The sequence below is a fragment of the Poecilia latipinna genome, unplaced genomic scaffold (assembly GCF_001443285.1).
Source record: "Poecilia latipinna isolate Pla-1442-1.1 unplaced genomic scaffold, P_latipinna-1.0 Scaffold2008, whole genome shotgun sequence".
Classification (NCBI taxonomy): Eukaryota; Metazoa; Chordata; class Actinopteri; order Cyprinodontiformes; family Poeciliidae; genus Poecilia; species Poecilia latipinna.
The window spans coordinates 1-20,519 of record NW_015114624.1 but is presented as its reverse complement, the minus strand read 5'-3'; the positions used below and the strand labels follow the sequence as shown (position 1 = coordinate 20,519).

The following is a 20,519-nucleotide window of genomic DNA, read 5'->3' as shown; positions in this document are numbered from 1 at the left end:
TAAAATTTCAACCCACAAATCACGTGGGCTTCCCCCACCGCCCCAGCCCCCCCCCCCCCCCCCCCCACACACACACACACACGCACACAGTCTTTTCTCTTGCACACGTACAGTAACAACACAAGGTATTGTTTTTCTTTAATCCTCACTGGAGAGAGGGCTGCTGCACTTATACACTCAGGACTGGCTCATTTGTCAAATTAATGGTGCTTTTGGTAATGTTGACATTATATTTAATGTACAAAAGGAATACCAATTGAGATATAAAACAGGGATTGAGGTAGAGGGTGGAAACAGGGAGGGAAAGACATATAGGTAACCAGCCTGATTCTGTGTATTAGAAAAATTAATATTAGTGCTGTTTCTTTTCTTTCTTCCCCCCTCCCCCCACCAAAAAAAAAAAAAGCCCAAATGTTTTAAAGGCCATTGTGCAATGCCTTGTCTTTTTGACTGCAATGTGATAGGTCCTTAAACAATCTGATATTTCTAAAGTGGTTGCCAACAAATTCTGGACTGGGAACATTGTCAGTGACAACCAAATATAGATGACTGCATGTCGAACACAGCCAGACTCCTGAGGCTTTACTTTCCAGCCAATAAATTAAAACATACATGGTACAACTCATCACTCTTAACTTTTACCAAAAAATATATAAGCATAACATTGAAAGATTTCTTCAAGTGCATATGGCTATAATAATCTGCTGTAAAATTAGGAAACTCACTAAAAGCTTAGGTCTTGATTGTACGGGCTAGCTGTTGGTATCAAGTATTTACACTATTATGGTGGTCACATTGTGCATGGCATTACAAGGGTGACATTACTCACCGGCTCCTGCCAAGAACTGTTTTACAAATACCCAACCGTCTGAGTGCAACCCCACCAATATGCTGTGGCAATTTTTTTTTTTTTTTTTTTATACTAACGGTGCCCTAAGCGAGATTATCATGCTACGGCAACCCAACAAGTTTAAATACGGAACATTATCTGAGATTTTGGGGTTTTGAAAAATTGAAGACAGTCTCACACAAACAGATAAGCGTGACTCCCCATTCTTATCCTCAAGCAGAGGACTCATGCTTAACTGCATAAAAGCAATAGAAAACTTGAGAATGGCACATCAAGCGTTATTCTTGTTTATCTGGTTGTCATGCACTCTCTTTTCTAATACAACTCAGGACAATTCCCCATATTGCCCTTATTTAAAACCGGCACTGCAGATTCGACATGTCAACAGGCTTTGGTTGGTCATCGTAATGAGACTTAAAAAAAAAAAATGTATGTTCTAATTTACTACCTATCAAACTCCACCTCATAGCTTTTTTCTTTTCTTTTTCTTTTTTTTTTTAAAGATTACTTCATAACACTTCTCTGTCTGTTACAACAAGCCAACCAACATGACTCAACCACTTCAGAAAGGCTTTCAGTTTGTGAGCACACAGCTTGTAACCGTGATTCACAAAAGTGAAATTGAATCTGTTCTAGGACCTACTGTTGTACATTCTAGAACATAGTTGTAAAGGCTTTGAGAGCCCGCTGGCGTCTAAAGCAAGTTAACTTTCACTCTTTGACTTACAGTACAACAGTGAAAATGTGAAGAGTATAGATAGAATTGAACGGTTCATTCATTTAAGTGCTTTTGCGCACGTACACAAAGAAAAAAGTTGGGCATACAAAAATGATGCTACTACAGTAAAAGTACTGATAGATTATGTTTTTTTTATGTAAAATAAACTAAACAAAAAAGTTTACATTGAAACAAATATTAGATTGCATTGAAATCTAATTTAATAATAATTTTAGATGCTTTTTGTTCCCCATCATCTTATTTAGAAAATATCTATTCATTATTGGATATCTACTCTACTTATCAATATACAAGAGTTCAGTCACAGGAAATAGAAAAATAGCAAATATCACCAGTGATGATAAGAAAATGTGACAACCTGAACAAGCAGAAATATTGCAGTGGTAACCACTATGGTCCTGACATCAGCAAGTATCACCCCCCTCCCCCCCTCCCAGTGCTCTTTGTGATCACCCTGAAGCATTGTCGCAAGGGGAGCCCCGGTACCACCAAACAGGGAGAAGAAGTGAGTATGTGGGGGTTATGTGGTACAGAGGATAAAGTTGTTGTTTTGTTGTTTTTTTTTTTAATGTCAGATGGCCGTGTCCCAGAATACAGTTGTCTGTGTTGGGTACGGGGGAGGTCGGATCTTCTTGGTTCCACTGCTTTTCCCACAGCCGGCGAGGACAGATACGCTTTCCTGCTTGCACTGACTTCGCTCCAGGTGCCTGTCCTCGTTCTTGTCAGGAGGTGGAGGCCTTTCCAGATATCTCTGCAAGTGCGGATGCTGTCTGGAGAGGATCTCCGCACAGAGGTTCCGTTTTCTTTCTATCTGCTCTAACATAGTGGTGTCTCCACAGATCCATGGCATCTGCAGCATCTAAGTGACAGAACGAATTTCAACTCGGTTACATAGTGTCAAAGTGCAGCAAATGTCACCTGATGGCACTTTACCAACAGGCGCAACTCATATTCAGTTACACAGAATTGTATGAATCCAATTCTTTTCGAGAAGGACAATTTGACACAGCCTGTGTAGAAAGATAACAACTGGTACTTGGATGAAAGCAATGTAATGGGCTTTTCAAAATGCGGCTATGCTCCCCCTGGATGGTACCAGAGCTCTTCAGGGGAATGTGACATGACAAAATAAACAAATCAGTAAAGGTAACCGTGTACATTCAGATATTTTCACCAGGCCTTTGACAAAAATATAACCAGAGACAAGATTGATTGATTGAAGATTTAGTATCGAAGGTAAGAAGTTAGAGTTTGAGCCAAGCAAAATAAAAGAAGAAAGTATAACCATGATTATTTAAAGTTGGGATTCTCATGGGCTGGATCTAAAGATGCTTCACTGCCACAATGTTGTCTGAGAGTTTTTTTTTTATTTTTTATAGCAGGCTAAATGAACTGTGGTCACAGCAGAGAGCAGCTCATACTTTTAGCACTTCAAATGACAAGGCAGCTGCAGCATCGTACTATGTGGTGCTATGCCTAAGAAAAAGCAAGTAAATCCCCAAAACACCAGTTTAATAGATGAATAAAACTTAGAGTTTAGCAAAAGCAAAAACGTTTACAGAAATAACAGCAATAATGTAGTAATGTAGTTTGAGGGAGGCAGCTGTCAACCCTCTGGGCTACATTGACGAGAATGTGCTGCATTTTCTTGCCAATTTTGTATTGATTGTTAGGAAGAGTTCATACAGCTGTGCTGTTTTGAAGGAAGTATTTGCTTTTGTTCCATATTTTTAAAGCCTTGGCCTGTTTAGTGCCGTTTGCAAACAAAATCTGTGACTTTGGCGATGAGTGCTGCTATTTAAGCGTGTGTGTAAACTGTTTTGAAAATGTGGAGTCTGAGTTGACAACTGCATCAAAGCAATTATGAAAAATTGGAAAACACTTTAGACAGTTTTTTTTTTTTTAATACTTGGTCTCCTTCATATGGCAATGTTTCTTTTGGCAGTGGTGTTGCTATCTATTTTACATGTGATAGAGTCAATTATGTTTTTGAGAGCTTTGATATCGAACTACCAAGGAGGACTGGGAACATATAAAATTAAACGATGATGATGCAATGAAAAATAAAAACTATCTACACTCTTCAAACAAGGATTCATCTGTAAGCAGAGAGCCTGTTTTCCAAAGTTAAAAAATAACAAAGAAAAAATAATGCAAGTGCATACCTGACTTTGATGGGTCTCTGCAGCTCTCCTTTGTGGCGTTCCAAGTGGGGAAGGGTTATTGGGCATTGAAGGGGAGCGACTATACTTGGATGGAGTTTTCAAATCTAAAAAAGAAAAAAAAATGCAAAGCTGTATGTCAGGGAACAGATTCAGTGCATTATCCTTCAAGAAATATTATTTAACCAGAGCACAATTTAATTTTCTTGGAATTGAGATGGAAGAGCTCTCACCGTTTCCAGTTCCTGCAGACAAAGGTGGGCTACTGGATGATTTCCCATGGTGAGTGGGTGTAGTAGTGGATGAATGTTGCCCTGAAATTGTGCTGCCATTTCTCTCTTGTGCTTTTGACTGGTCCATATTGTGATTAGCTCTGTTGTCACGCCTCGGCGTACCGTCTGACCTGTGTCCACGCTCTTTATCACACCTGTACTCCGTTACAGGAGGACTCTTGCTGCATTTGAAATCATAAAGGTGCTGCTCTGAGCCATTAAGACTTCTGTCTTTGCTGTCCCGTCTCACTTCAAGGCCTGTCCTACTCAGGTCTTTACTTTCCTGCCTTGGTAAAAGAGGGGGAGGAAGATCCCCTCCGTTGTGGCAATTCCGATCTCTGCCTTCATACTTAAAATCAACCTTGTTGCTCCGTGATGTCTCTTGTCTCAACAGCACTTCAGGTGGCTGGTCTATTCGTCCCTCATATTTATGTTCAGTGCTACTTCTTTCTCTGTCTACACTCTCTTGATGAAGTAACAAATCAGAACGATTGTCTTTGCAATCGTTCCTAAATTCTGGCCCATTTCTAGTTCTGTCTTTACTTTCTTGACGAGGCGGAAGCTCACCTACTCGGTCTCTGCTATCTTGCTTTGAGTCCAAACCATTTCTTGCCCTTTCCTTGCTCTCTTGTTTTGATAAGGGCTCGTGTTGCTGATCTATTAGTTTGTCTCTATCTTTGCTTTCCTGTCTTTGTGAAGACTCTGTGGCATGTCCTCCACCCCGATCTTTGCCATCTTTCCTTGGAATTAGTTCACCGTTGCTAATGCATCTTTCTTTGGAGTCTTTTCTTATTAAAGGTATGGCGTCTGAGGAGCTGCAGCTTTTGTCTTTGGAGTCCCGTCTCCCAGAGATGGGCTCTAGACCACTGGAGGCTTGATCCTTGCTATCCCTGCGGACAAGGGGCACATCTGTACTGCTGGAGGTGCGATCTCGACTGTTCTGTCTGTGAATTGGAGGTTCTGTATTGCTGCCGCCCCTATCTTTGTCTTTGTCTTTATCTTTGTCTTTGTCTTTGTCTCGTTCTCTTCGATGAGAAGACTCCTTGCTGTGGCGCTCTTTGGACTCACGTTTGGAATCCTTGCTGTGGCGTTCCTTACCTTCACGCTTGGAATCACTGTGAGACTTGACCTTTGACTCAGCTGCAGAAGAGCACAAATAAACTACTTTATTATTTTTATATTTACCAATATTTTAAATATTATAATATATTATGGTTATAATTCTTAGTTTGAAACCTCTGTTAACATACTGTCAATTAACAATTGAGAAAATAGGTTTGTATTGCAATATCCGTTAATAACCACTAGGTGGCACCCAATACTTTGCTTCAGTGTTCACAGTTTCTGAGAGCAAATACAGCATAGATCTTAGCTATGCTTTTCTAATAAACTACAGATTGATTCCATTAACCATGAAAATAAAGTAAGATTTGTATCTGTATGCCTGTTATGCTCCCATGAGTTACACAAGCCAATTTAAAAAGTATAGATGCATGTGTGAGTGTTTACTTGTGGGGGCATATAATATGAAAGGGAAGATTAACCAATTGGTGAATGGGTCAGAATATTGTCTCTATTGCTAGATAATGCAAATGTAAAATAAAGGCCAGTTCTTTGAGAACCATTATGTCCAGAAAAAATTCAAAGAGAGAAACAAATGATAAAAAAACAACACTGCTTCCTATTCCTATGTATTAAAGAAACAAGGACTTCTATGCACCTGATTAAAATACATGATTTTTAACAATCTCTTAAAAGAATGTAATTGTTGTAATTAAATAAACATAACAAAATCCTAAATAAAGCAAATGTGCATTAGATTTCTGACAAGAAAATCTTAAGTCAAGCCAATTATATTACAATTAAAAGTATAAGTAACCCAATGTACTTTGTTTCCACTCTGTCCCGCTGCACGTCTGCTGCACCAGCAGCCCGATTGGCTTAACCATGAGAAAGGTATGTGCTGATTGGACAAAACACATTTGAGTTGTGAGGCATCACCGCCCCTGTCAGCTGCTCAACACTCATTTGTACACCACCATGCCCTGAGCTGTGATTGGCTGCATTACCCACGGGAAGGAAATCTGCAAATAAGAAACAGGGATTTTTTCCCCTCCTTCCTCTGTTGCTATGTTGTAGTTGCTAAGAAAACTGACTGAGGATGGATGTGTAGAATCTGTCCAATTTCACCACAATTTATGATTTAAGGGAGGAGGGGAGAGGGGGTAGTGAAACCATAAACATGTGTAGATTTAAAACATATAGATTTTTCTTTAATTACTTAATTACTATTTTATAGAACACTCAATGGAAGAATTAAACTCTGAAGATTCATCTCACATTTATGTTTATCTGCAGGTAATCTTAACCTTATCAAGTTAAAAATAATTCAGTATAAATCTTAATATGATTTATGCATTTATGAGACTTCCTCTTGCCTAATATGAGGTTCATATATATGGGCACATGTAAATCTTAAAATAGTAATTTTCAACATGTTAGATTTCATTATGTTCAGGAACAACACAGTGGTTTACAGATAATAAACCATTATCAGTAAACTTATAATGCTGCTGACTAACATAAACTATAACTTAACTCAGTTTTAATACCTTTTATAGAGTGAAAAATATCTACCTGTCTTTGAGCAGATTCTGCTTTCCTCTGCAGATGAACTGATTTTGGCAGCATCTTGAGTGAATGTGGCATGAATATCGGTATTTAAATCTGATGTTTACATATTTAAAAGTAATCCTGCATGATGGCCTAATGCCATGAGTTGGTTTGAGAGACCCGCTGTCCGCTTTAGTCTCTAATCTCCTCAGATTAAATCATACGATCTGTATCTGACTTGGCTTTGTGTGCCTAGATTAAACAAAGGGAAATTTTGCAACTTTTGCCACCATGCTGTAAAAAGAGATGCACACTTTACACAGCATCTTAAATTGGCATGGTTTAAATTTTATCCCAAAAACAGCATTAATTTAAAGACAGAAGAGAGCAGTATGGGCTGTTTATAAATCAGAGAATATCAATATTCCCTGAATTTGTTTTGCATTGTAGTTTATTCAGCTGACTGATTGGTTTATGCCTATTGAAGATGTCCCTTGACTTTCAGCTCTAAGTGAAAATGCTTTCTTTTCCACACCTAAAAGCTATCTAAATTTAGAATACTGTTTTTTCTTTTTCTATTCCTGGTTTTACAACAACATTAATCTACGATGTAAAAGCATATCCAAGACATAGCTTACTCTCTCCAGGCTCTTTAGATTTTCTTCCACTGGCATTTTTCTTCAGCATGTTCCTGCCTGTGGTGAACAGGTTTGTTAGTTCATCAAGTGGACTGGTGGGTGTCCGCGAACGACCTGTTGACACATTCTGCATAGAGCCGTGGAGTCGTCCAACACCTTCTTGAGGAGGGGAACCTTTGCCGTGAGGGGTTGCAGATGCACTCCGAGGGAGACCCCCAGGAAAAGGCATTGGAGCATCAAATGGAGGTGTACGCATTAGGCTCAGAGGGGTGAGACAGCGGCCCATGCTGACTGGTGATGGGCAGGCAGAATGGCTACGCTGATAGGATGATGAGGAGGAGGATTTGTAAAGCGCACAGGGGAGCGGAGGTGCAGAGGAGCGGCCAGAGACTGTAAGTGTTGGGGTAGCAGTGAGCTCCCTGCGGATGTGAGCAGAAGGAGGAGGTTCATTTGAAGAGGTCGGGGACTTGCTATAGGGCTGGTTCTCCAGCATTGGCAACTTGGCTACATCTAAAGGTGTGAGGGGAGACTCATCTGAGTTTGGCGAGCACTGGGCTGGTGCCGGTGGAAACACCAGCAGCGGCGGTCGGTGAGTGAGTAAATTAGGAAAGGGTGCAGGAATGTCACAGAGGGGGATGTTTCGAGGGGTGGAGCAGCGACTGAGAGGCTCAGGATCATAGGGTGCTGGGGTGGGGCAGGCAGAACGACATCCAACAGGATCAGTGCGGTACTCCATATCATCCAGGGCTGGATACTTCATTTCCTCGTACACAGACTCTCCCGGCTCTTCATCCTCAATCTTCAATGGTTCTCGTGGCCCGATGTCAATCCCCCCCATTTCTATGTAGACAGGCTCATCCTCACAGTCGTCTGTGGGACTCTCGTCACTCTGTGGAGGTGAGGGGTTGCGTTCGCATGGGGACGTTGTGTGGTGGAGGTGCTTGGACGGGCACACACCACTGCTTCCGTGACTCCTAATGTAGGACTCATCAAAGGAAACGCTAAGTTGTGTGTTGGGGTTCCTCTTGGGTTTTGGAGGTGGCACCCGTCTGCAGTCCTCATTGCATCCTTGTACTGCTAAAACACAAAGGAGAGAAAATTGATCAAATAAACAAAATCAGAATTTTCTTTTTTTTCCCATTTCATTAATTTGTCTTCAGTTATATTGCATTACGATTTTCAGAATTGATTAAACAGTGATCAGTTCACTATTATAATTCATAATGCTGTTTGGTCACAGAACAGCATTTATACTGAACGTAAATTACTCAAGATAAACTCTACTTTCTAATTTAGTGACTTCTAAAGGCAATTGATTGCAGTGGATTCCAGAGTAAGTGGGTATTTTTACTGTTTATTTGTGAAAACTAATAAAAAGCAGACAAAATAGTCCTACTATTACACAACTATTCGGTACGTTGTGTGGATTCATCAGAAAGTTTTGAAAGCTTCAAAGGCTTTTTGCAAGCATCTGTATACCTTGAGGTAAAGTGTATTAAACAGAACAAGGTCATCTAATCCTTTATATCAATACAACACATTTTGTGTAAGAAATATGCAAGACAGGTTAATGAGACAAAAAGGAACAGGAAGTAGAATATCAATATATAAGAAAAAAATCTCTACAGTTGCAAATAAAACAGCATTGGCAAATTGTAGTAAGTCAATCCTTTTGTGTGAAAAAACATTGAATTAAAAACACTAGCGTTGATAGGAAACCTTTCTGAATTTTTATGGGTCAGCCGTAGGTCACTGTGTATCACTGTGAGCAATACCTTGCATGTGAGTTGTGGGACCAGTTGATGCATATGCCTGTTTCTAGGTCAGATACATAGCAGGGAAGCAATATGAGAATATTGTATTTGGGTCACACACTCTGTGGAGCTTCTTTTTGATAGTGGTGACGTGCTATTGCAGTGTGAATCTCTTCAGATGTGGTGCAGAGTGGCTTTGGTACAGTGCTAGTATTTCCTAGATACTACTGTATAAAAGCAGCGCAGCGCTAAAGCCTCATTCACTGCTCTGTGTCACAGTTTATTTCTAGGTCAGTCGATGAAATGTTTGGATAGAAGTGCCTTTCCCTAGGATGGGAAGTGAGAGATGGGCTTAGTGAAGAAATGAACCATAGCTGAAATTTCCAAACTGCAGATTTTAGACCTTTAATAATTCAGATACCAGATGGCCCCAGACATGCATATTTCCCATTACTGTATGACTCACCACCATCAGTGACTGCAGAACATGCAAACCGGTGCATGCACACTGCACATCCCTGCACATTAATTGATGGAAAACCTCATGAAAACAATTATGCCATATGTGCTAACTTGTCTTTGAAAGTATTTCTAGCTGAAGTTTAACAGTATACTTACTTTGTGTCCCTGTTGCATGTTAATTTTTCAGTTTTACTGTTGCAACAAATAATATCATGTCATGTAAGCATATGTTGTTTTTCTGTAGTCATTTGCAACTCATTTTGTATGTTTAGATAGTGCTGATATCAAACTTTGCTCATTTTTTGGATACATATGTTTTTTTTATCCTTATCACCACTGACAAAAAATTGAAGATGCTGCAACTGGACCAGTGTAGTAGCCATGTTATTGAGAATGCCTCATATTTCTTTGTGTCAATATTTGCTAGAATCTGAATGTGTGCATGCGATACTGCTTAAATATGTTTTCTCTCTGTCACAATAAAATGCATTACCACACAACGAGGTTTTCTTGTTAAATGCTGAGCTTTGTATCAGCGCTGATGCCGAAATCAGCCATTCAAATATCCTTTTTTGCCTGTTTTTTTTTTCTTTTTCTCTGTCTCTTACTTCCCCTTCTCCCCCTCCCCCTGTAATGGATGTGTTTACCCGCAGCACCTCCCCCTCCCTCTTCTCCAGGGAAAAACAAATCTAGGTCAGTCGCTCCTCCTGAATGAATTTTACTCTGACAAGCTCCTCCCTTTTCCACAAAAAAGCACCAGCAATGGAGCACGCCAGCCTCCCCTTAGCCAGGGACACCCCTACACTCTATCGCTGATTGGCTGACAAAGCTCAGACCTCAGCATCTCTGGAGTCCTATTGGCCCAAGCTCCGTAGCACGGCTGTTATTGGCTGGGCTGCAGGGGGTCTTGTTTCTGTGGGATGGTTGCCGTGGTGCCCAGGAAGATCTGTGTGTGCACACAGAGATCCCCACCAATCTGAGCCCGGCTGGGTGACTCCCTAAACATCACGTTGGCGGTAAAGGACACCAATGAAAAAGAAGTCAAAGCTTCTCTTGCTATAATAAGCCCCAGTCTATAAATTAGATTGCTAGGATTTCAGAGGTTTTATTCTGTGCATTTTGCCATTTTTTGCACTGCATATAATGGCATTTGTAATAGCAACAGTTTTCAAGGAGGTGATGCATGCACATAATACTATACATATTACTTTATTATCGGTTAGTAATAGGTTGTTTTGCTTCGTTTACTGAAAACTGCACTTATCAAATACATGTAGTTTGATGTATATGGGCACTTGCTAAAACAGGAAACAAGACAAAAGATTTGTTATGTCAGAGTATGAGTTTTATCTTCACTTGCTCTGATTTATTGGGATATGAGATAAGCATTGTGTTTGTCCTAAAATACACAAGAACAGAGGATGTTGACTGTCAAGAAATCATAGTACTACTTAACTACAGGTGTGTGTAACAGAACAAGAAGAGATGAAATGCCACTTTATAGATAATAAGTGAGGGTAAAAATTGGAGAAGGAATTAACTAATTGGGACCAACAAACAAAAAGTAAGTAAAAAATAAATAAATAAATAAATGAATAAATAAATAAATAAATAAAATAAAATAAGACTGATCAAGACATGTTTATGATGTCATTACCCGTAAGTAATCAAAGGAAGTAATTTCATGTAAATAAATTTGTATCATGTCAACAACTAGATGTCATGTGACTCTGAGAGAACAGCTAAAGATATCTGCAGCAATATGATGCAAAGTGCCACAAACACTCACCGTCACATCTCTCCCCACGGCAGGTGGACATGGCACTGTGGTCCACTGCTTCAGACGACATGCTCAGCTTGGTAGCCGGGTCTCTCCTAGGCTTAGGTGGTGGCTGCTTCCTAGAGGTGGGACTCCCCACTTCCTCATCTCCTCCTCCTCCTCCTCCTCCTCCTCCTGTGTTACCGCCACCAACAGAGTGGAGGGACTGGGAGCGGACCGAGAAGCCCTGACCGCAAGCGATAGTGTGCAGGTGGGGCAAGGGCATTCGCTCCTGGGGCTCAGGCATGGTTATTGAGCCCATGCGCAGGTGCTTGCCTTCTGTCGCTATATCCTCACCAGTTCTGAAAGCAGCAAAAAGGGGAGGGGGGAGGAATAAAAGAAAAAAAAAAAACTAATTTAAAGATGGAGAATTAAACATGCAAGTTCTGATAAAATATGAGAAAAAAAATAACACAAACTCAGAAACAATTTTGTTTATATGTTTGTGTGCATTTGATAAGGGCATCAAGTCAAGTCATCGACAAATGCGAGTTTCACTGACAGCATAAAAGTCACCAGAGTTAAGGCACAGTATTGATTTGAGCTTAACCCTGGATATGACTGACACTAGTCACACAAACACAATGGAAGCCTCAACCCCCACTCCCCCGCCTGTAAACAATCAATGCCTATAAATGGATGATTGGCCTGAATGGAGCCTTAATGATGGGCAAAAGGGGAACACTAATTGGATAAAGTGTGTGCGTGTTTGTGTGTGTTATACGTGCATGCTTGAACTGTTTTCATATTTCATATATTGAAAGCTAAGAAAAGAACATAAACTGATATGTACATGTTTACAAATGTGACACATATCAGAATTCATATGTGCTTAAAGCATGAATGTGCATGCTCCTTTGCTGACAGTGACTCCCTCTTGGCCAGCTGCTGAACAGAAGGCGCTGTATAGATTTGGTTCATTGCTCAGACTCTGCTTTGCCTAGCAACAGGACACATATACACATCAGGCACAAAACCAGCTGCCCCGGCACAACAATAACAAAGTACATGTGCACAACGCAACACTTGCACATGGCTGCATCTCATTGTCAAGGTAGTTTTGCTTAAAAACTAAGCAGGCGGTTCAAGAAAAAGATGCCAGCAGCAAACCTTAGAATGTCACTGTGATAAGCCTGTCAAATAGGGAAATCAAAGCATCCAAAATCTTAACACAAAAACATATTTTGTATCCTTGTTTGTTTATTTATATGTCATTATTATAGTCATGATTAAGGTTTTGGGATAAAATGTAATTGGAAAACAAGCAGAAAGATTACACCTATTAGATGTAGCCACACTTGTCATTGAAAAAAAAAAAATTGTTTCTGCTTCCCATATGTTGCAAATATCTCATTGCAGCTTCAGTGTGCATGGGTCGCATGTGTGTAGGTGGCTTGGTGTGACTGAAGTACTGGTGGCTGAGTTATTTTTAGGATATTTGCCCAGTGATTGGCTAGAGGACAGACCACAGGTGCAGTTGGACCAAATGAAGTTGACTTGTTGTTGGGCAACTCTGCTTTTCTGTGTGGCAATGTTAAAAAATAAAAATAAAAATAAACAAATAATTTTCTCTGTTTAAGGAGCAAGGAGGATACTGAGTAAAGAAACAGAATGAGTGCCTGTAAGTGGATGCACACATGCTCCAAAGGGTTTAGAAGAGGGAAAGGAGACGTTTGAAATTTGCATTCCCATGCAAATGTAGGAACATTTACATACGTTTGGTCTTCTATGAGTTTGTGGTTAGGAGGGACAAACGGTGATTAAATACCCTTTAATAAGTATTTCTGTGAGGCTATGGCAATGACTTTTGTGTTCAAAAAGGTAAAAAAGAAAAAAAAAAAAACAACAGAAGAGACCCTTAGTGAGGAAACTGTCAGCAGGAAGGCCCGCCTTGCTCAAATCCAACAGGCTGATTCAATTGGACTACAGCTCCTCCAACTGTCACCAGGCAGAACACATCCCCTGTAACTGAACTCACACTTAATCATTCTCTAACAAGTTTTTCTTCACCACACTCTTAAATACACTCAGTCTAATACAATTTACAAGCCATTTGCTCTCCCTTCCCCCCTCCCCTTCAACAGCTCCCCTCTCATTTCTTTTAACCTGTTGTTCAAGCATGGATGTGCTTATTCACTCACAGAAACAAGTATGCACTATGAATTCTAAAACTCTCTCTCAGTTACTGTAAGAAATAGGTCATCTCATTGACCTACTTGCAGGAGTCACACAAAAAAAAACATTGCAAAATTTGATGCTCCTCCTGAAGTGGAAAGGTATTAATGCTCTTGCTCTGGCAAAATCTAAAAGGAAGAAAATGTCAGTTTCCTCAGGCATCCCCTGTGTCTAATTCCTGAAGTTGCTCCACAGGATTACATCAGACTACTGATAGAGATGGGGAGGCGGGGGGAGGGGGGGAGGTGTTTTGATGCGAACACAGAAGGATTTCCAACTTTAACGACCTCCAAAAATGCTTGGAGTATTAGCATTAGCAACCCTAAATCAGCTTTGATTGTGAAAGTAATAAAACGTAGCCACTCTGGAATGAGCTGTCCACAAAGAGTCACACAAAGAACAACAGGCAACAAAAGAGGAAGAGATCTTTAGAATTACACGACCTTTGACAGGAATGTGACAGGGCTAAAGATGCAGATGAACATCTGCTCACTTAACATTCAACCATCCAGGGTTGCGCCAAAGTAATGACTGGATGACGAGATAAAACTTTGAACAGGGGCTTAAATACTTTGTTTTTCACAGACTGATAAAAAAAAAAAAAACATTTATTCCGTTTTAACACTGGGTAGCATGTTTTTCATAACTGCTGCCACAAACTGAAGCAGTTTATCTTAGGAAATGATCCGATTACCAGTAGGAAAGAAGTGAAAGTGCTTTTTTTGTCGGTAGATCATGTATTTTATCCTTTCACCGCTTTTTAAAATCAAGCACAATTGAACAATATGAGAGCAACTAAACCAGCTAGAAGTTGTTTTACATGTTGGAATGTTATTATAAGTCATTTATCTTCACAATTAGGAAATGTGTGTTTGTTTGTGTGTAAGCTGACAATCAGCTTTGATTGAATTACCTACAATAGGTGAGATACTGTCTCACCTATTGTAGGTAATTCAAGTTACTGATGTCAGGTGAGATAGTATCTCACCTGACATCACTACACCTTTATGGTGGCATCACCTTTTGGCCATATCTAGGGATGGTTTTGGTGTTCCTGTTGAAAACCTTTGTAATCAATGTGTGAAAACAGCATTTAGATGTAATAAAATGCCTTGTCCCTGATAGACAAAATTATTCCCACACATTATATAATTGAATATACTTAAACATAACACATTTTCAGCATAGACAGAAGTATTCTGTACCAGAAAACAGAATAAAAATAGTTCCCCTGCATCTTTCTCGTTTGTATCCTCACAGTCTAAAGCTTCTTCTTGCACAGATGATTCTCCTCATTCTTGCTGTTTTTTTTTTTTTTTGTTTTTTTAATAGAGCATCAGTGACCTCTTTGCAAGGACGAGTCCTAAATAAGTCTAAATGAGAAATTAATTATCCTCCATAGGTTCATAGAGTGCATCAGTCCACACTTGTTAACCCCAAAATAAAACAACCTGCCACCCTCACAGGCACCCTCTTCCACTTGTCCCAATTCTCTCTAACCTAAAGGGAACTCTACCACATCTGTGATGTCACAGAGTTGTAGCAGGCGTGATACATCTAATCAGAGATGAAGGTAAAACCAAGTGTTTGTGTGTCCTCTGACATCTCTGTTTATTCACTTATGCTCATGGATTTTGTTTGTTGTTTTGTGGCTGGTTGCCTTCCTACCTCCTTATGGCTTCCTCCTGTTTCCTTTTCTTCTCGTTTTTTTCCTGCAGGAATGTCCTGTTTCTTTCATTCCTGGTGTGGTCCAAGTTCTGAGCCAACAGGCTGTTGTAGGCTCTCAGCCCATTCTCCTCAACATATTGGAAAAAGCTGAGAGTTTCCTCCTCTTTGGAGCTCATCATTCTTCAAGTCTTTGCACTGCATTCTAATTGAAAGGAAAAAAAAACCTCTTAGTTATGATCACTTACCTAATCGGTGCACAGAATATTCAGAATAAAGAGTAACATGGATCTTTCCAGGAAGCATGCTATTGTGCCATTAGTTATATTGTCTTACAAAAGTATTTATAACCCTTAAATCAGTGGAAGCAATTGCCTTCCGAAGTCTCTGTTAATTCTTGAAGAGTCCCTGCACAGAGCAGCAGTGGAAGCATTAAGTTGTGGGAATATTTTTCATCCATTCAGAAGGTGATTGGAGCTAATACAGAACATTCCTGGAAGAAAACAAATTCAAGAGTGCGAAAGACTTTTGGGTCTGAAGTTTAGCTTTCTGCAGAACAAGGTTCTAACTAGAAGCCGTAGTGACAGTGGACTTTTACAGTTACTACTTTTGTAATTATCTCGTGCAAAGCACAGTTTTTATTTTCTGATTATAAGAAAGCCAATTATTAAAAAATAGCTAAAAGCCTCATACAAATCTAACACACTGAGTTGATCAAAGTATCTGTTAACATTTATGAGTAATGATGTGTGGCTCTTTTCAAAGAGAAGCTGTACGATGTTGCTGAGTCTTGCATCTTCCGTGGTATAATTCATCTTTTGAGGGTGGCATCATGTTTCATTCAACATTCTCACACACCAGCAGTTAGACATAACTTCCTGTTTGAGTGTTGATTAACAACAGGCTCATTTTCTCAGTTGTATCTGCACATTTTTCAGCGTGAAATGACTGGTTTTAACCAAGAGAGCATTGAGATACAGCATTCCTGGGATAAAAAAAGGATTGACACAAACAAATTAAAGCAGTCTCACTGAACAAAAGCACAGCTTTGCACATACAAATAATGTTTCATTTATTTATTTATTTTGCTGTTGTTTGCTTTGATCCACAAATCTTTCTCTGTTGCCCCCCAACTCTGCAACAAAAAATTATGCAGCTAATTACAGTTCACTAGTAAACTATAATAAAACTCATTCCATCTCTTCAATCTCAGAAGCATATAAGACGTACAGAGCATGTATGTGCTGGATGCATTTTTCCAAAAAATAAAAAATAAATAAATATAATAATAATAATAATAATAATAATAATAATAATAATAATAATAACATGCAAAATTATACATAAAATATGCAATGCTCTCAACTTGAATTTAGAGAGTCTAGAATAGGATGAGGAGAAGACAGTGCATGCTTTTATGTAGGTCAGTGTTTTCAGATCAGCCGAAGACTTCTGCTTGTTTACGTACGAGAGAAGCACTGAGTGGGAGCGAGCATGGAGAGAGGGGGGTGGGGGGAAGGGGCTTTGAGATAACTGCATGTATGTTGTGTGTGCAGGGAGGCTAGGGCAGTGAGGGGGGTCTTGGAGGGCAGCCAGATGGAGACTGCGCAGCTAACAGGGAGGGCAACCATTGTCTGGTCATCCTTAGCATCTCTGCATCCCGTGTCTATCTATGCCTCGCCATGCAGGGTAGGTCAGTGGGTTTATCTGTAGGCTCCACACCCCTTCTGGCATCCTCAACACCTCCTCAGCCCATCTTTTTAAAGACATATGGAGTGATTGCTGTTAGAGACAGGAGAGTTCACACTAGGGCACCGAAGCACGGCGACGAACAATTTTGATGTATTTTGATTGCAAGATTTAGTCACTAGTGCACATACAGACATGTGCGTATAAGTCTTTGGTATGGGAAAATTGAACTGAGTTTTAAGGAAGAAATGAGGTATGCCAGCATAAGTGCAGAGATGAGAAAGCACTGTTCAAACAGTGTTTGAGCTGAATTAAGCCTACCGGCTTAATCCTGTAAGCCTGCAAAAGAAGCCCACACTGGAATCAGCTTGTTTATCACAGTGTTTTTACTGGCCTTTTACAAAGGCTTGTTCTCAAAAAACTTAGTGATTTAAAATTATGGTAACATTCTATCACTTCAGCAAAATCTATAAATTCTCCAACCAGTTTTTTATTTATTTTTTTGGTTTGTTTTTAGATATTTCAATTCCTTTTGTCTCATTTAGATTTCCTCTTGCTTTCAGTTCCTCCTCTGCTCATTGTTGCCCTAAATGACAGTTGAGACAGAGGTGCACTTTGCTTTAAAAGTAAATTATGGTGGCACATCGTTTCTGTTTCCAGGCAACCATGTCACCAGAGAGGGCCACCGTGGATATTCTAAAGACACAATGTCAAAAAAATTTCAGGGCCAGCATTATGGTGGCCTCACGCATGGGTGCTTGTGCATGAATACACACATACAGACATACATCAGTGGATTGCAGTTAACCTCAGCTAACCTTTAGTTGCTTTACTTTTCAAAATGCCAACAACTGACAAGTCTTTCACATGTGTCAGGCTAATTTCTAAGTGGAAATTCCTGCCAAATTAAAGAGTATATGCATGAAATAAGTAGACTGGTTATTAATCTGCCTAATGTCCTGTGTGATATTTTTTGTTATAAAAAAAAAGCATTACGATGCATACTTACAATAGGGCTTTGTCTTTACTGTGGTGTAAACCAAAGTGTCTTCTGTCTCTCCCTGAGTCCACGGTGCAACAATGAACTCTGACCTATGCAGAACGGTCCATGCACTCGTCCACTTAAATCCACATAGACCTCCGTCCATCGTTTGTTTACTTATTTTTTTTTCCCCCAACAGATTGTGTCCCACTTGAAAGAGTCCCAGTGACCCAGGATGAAGATGGAACTAGAAGGGAGCTGGGCCATCAGGTGCCCTGCCCAGTGCTCCCTTCTCCTGGGCCAAGTATCGTGCACCTCCAATCCAGATGCTGCCAGACTCCAAGCCAGCTGTGAGAGCTTCACTTCTACGCACATGTGCGTGCGCTAAAAAAGCAGCACACAACTGCCACTGCGTGCATTGCAAAAATGCACCTCACATCTTCTCAAGCCAAAGTCCTCTCACAGCTGCATAGCCAACTTGGCTTTAAAGTCCAGTTCAAGGCTCTTCTTTCTCGGAGAGTTTCTTCTTTGCACGTTCTATTCGATCAAAGTCTCGCGACAGTAATTTAAAAAAGGGGATCCACATCCGCGGCGCTCTGGTGGATGAGGTAGACCAAGGGTTCTTGCATTCCCTGCCGATTTCCTCTGTCCTGTTCAGCTCAGTACCTCGGTGCTTAAGCAGATGACACTGGGCTTCCCAGCTATACACCAAAACAAGAACACGCCCACTGCCTACTGTAGCCACCTTACTCTAATACGTCAGCCTCTCTCTCTTGCTCTGTGTCCATCTCTTTCTTCCACAGCTCTTTTTTTTTTTTTTTGCTGAGTCCCTTTGAACTAATATTTCTGTCACACTAATACACAAGCCTCTCTCTGCAAGTTTTTGTTTCTTGTGTCTCGCTTTGCCTTTCCCTTTGCAGCTGAGAGGAAGCTTGAGCCTGAATGTGTTGTTCTGTTGTCAGCACCACGGAGAGTTCTCCCTGTCAGGGGGTGGAAGAAGGCGGGGAGTTGACAGGGTGGGCACGGTGGGACAAATGCAAAGACAGGAGAATAGGAGGGGTAGGTGGGAGGAGTCAAAGGGTTGCCAGGGTGTGACCTCATTAGATGCAACCTCCTCTTCCCCTGGCAACCACTGCGATTACCCTCCCTGATGCCTCCTCCTCCTCCTCCTGCTCCTCTCCTGCAGCTCGTAAACAAGACCATGACATGAAAACACTGGCTGTGAATGCACCGTGTTGCTCTCTCGTGCCGTCTCGGGTTGTGGTTAAAACAATGAGGAATAAGGAGAGTACTCAGAGCAAAACAGAAGCACTTTGTAATTTCCTCCATGCACAAATGAAAAGGCTGGTGCAAGATTAGTAATTGAATTCGCAAACATGTAAAAGCAAGCAGACCAATTCCAAATGTGTTCCCTGGGGCTCCATAGGTAAAAAAAAAAAAAAAAAAGATCAAATATAAACATAGATTTGAAGCTGAGTTGCTGTTTTTGTCAGTGGAATGTCACTGCACAACTGTCTGTGGGACAGACAACCACATAGCTGTTGGTTGTCTGTGTGCTGGGAGAGAGGGGTATGGGATGCAAAAGCTGATGAAAAAGCTGGAGAGGAAGGAGGGGCGGGGGGTTAAGGGGATGCTTTGAACATGGGTGGGTGGTTGGAGGGGACTTGGTTTGTCTGAATGGATTAACACCACGGACACAAAAGGATTAGGAAGTAAAGATCTGTTGTTTTTTTTTTTATCAACCCTTCCCTCCATTTCTCTTGACTCATATCATGCACCCTCCACCACCACCACTCCACCCTTTGAACAACTCCTGGGTGTCCCTTCAACATTGGTTTGAGCCAGAAAGCTGGTTAAGCAAGTTTCTGAAGACATCGAAACCAATTAAAAACATCCGGTCATCAATGTTTGGAATAATGGCAGTTAACATCAATTGGAAAACAAAGATTCAAAAGGCGTTATAGTTCACAAGGTGATCTAAAAGAGCTACAAGAACATAGCAAGGGCACCATGATCCACAAAGTGTGTTTAATTGCGTATTAATAATTAGAGAGGTAAGGCAGGGTGGAATATAATCTTTATATCTCTACACCCATTTCGACTCATATCAGTAAATCAGGTGCAAAACAAGCAGCTGAAGTGATCTCATTGAGATCAAAATGCACTTTCACTAGGTAGTCAACTCCTCTTTATGCCTTTTGTGAAGGATATGGTTGACTGATCTTTCACAAAGGAAGTTAGTCCGACCATACTGGCTCATCACACGCACACGTCCACATGTTCATTTACAAAAAGGCAAGTGTGACCTCAGTGAACCCCACAGCATGTGGAGTCCACGGGAGTTTGATGAAAACAGACAGTAAAGGAAAACATCACGGACAAAAGGGGTTAATTAGATATTTCCACCAGTGTGCACGAGAGTAGTTTGTGTTGTGAACAGTAGAGTACACTCCCTCCGGGGCAGAACGAGGGGTGAAACAGAAAGCGGGTTCCTGGAACTTTTTAGTTCATGTAGCCTTGCAGGAACAAATTTGCATTTAATGAAAAAGACATCGAAGCACAAATTTGACTGTATTCAAATGCTTTGGTAGCCATGCATACAATCAGAGTGCACAATTCATCAAGGCCAATTAGACCTTCTGTATGTTTTGTGTCATTATATGTACCATGACAAAAAAAAAATACAATATTTTAGGCTG

General features: G+C 40.5%; 1 protein-coding gene across 2 annotated transcripts; it reads right to left on the bottom strand.

Annotated features, from left to right (window-relative positions):
- Positions 1 to 390: 390 nt before the first annotated feature.
- nyap2b (neuronal tyrosine-phosphorylated phosphoinositide-3-kinase adaptor 2b) lies at positions 391 to 18,796 on the bottom strand. 2 transcript variants are annotated; one of them, XM_015016340.1, is made up of 7 exons: positions 17,848 to 18,796; positions 15,153 to 15,354; positions 11,280 to 11,611; positions 7,275 to 8,351; positions 3,985 to 5,163; positions 3,755 to 3,858; positions 391 to 2,448 (listed from the first exon to the last, which is right to left on the bottom strand). In XM_015016340.1, exons 2-7 carry the CDS (start codon positions 15,329 to 15,331, stop codon positions 2,161 to 2,163), a joined length of 3,159 nt encoding a protein of 1,052 aa, XP_014871826.1. In that variant the 5' UTR covers positions 15,332 to 15,354; positions 17,848 to 18,796; the 3' UTR covers positions 391 to 2,160. The 2 variants fall into 2 exon arrangements, with proteins under 2 accessions (XP_014871826.1, XP_014871827.1); XM_015016341.1 differs by having other exon boundaries at positions 7,275 to 8,348.
- Between the last annotated feature and the right edge of the window lie 1,723 nt (positions 18,797 to 20,519).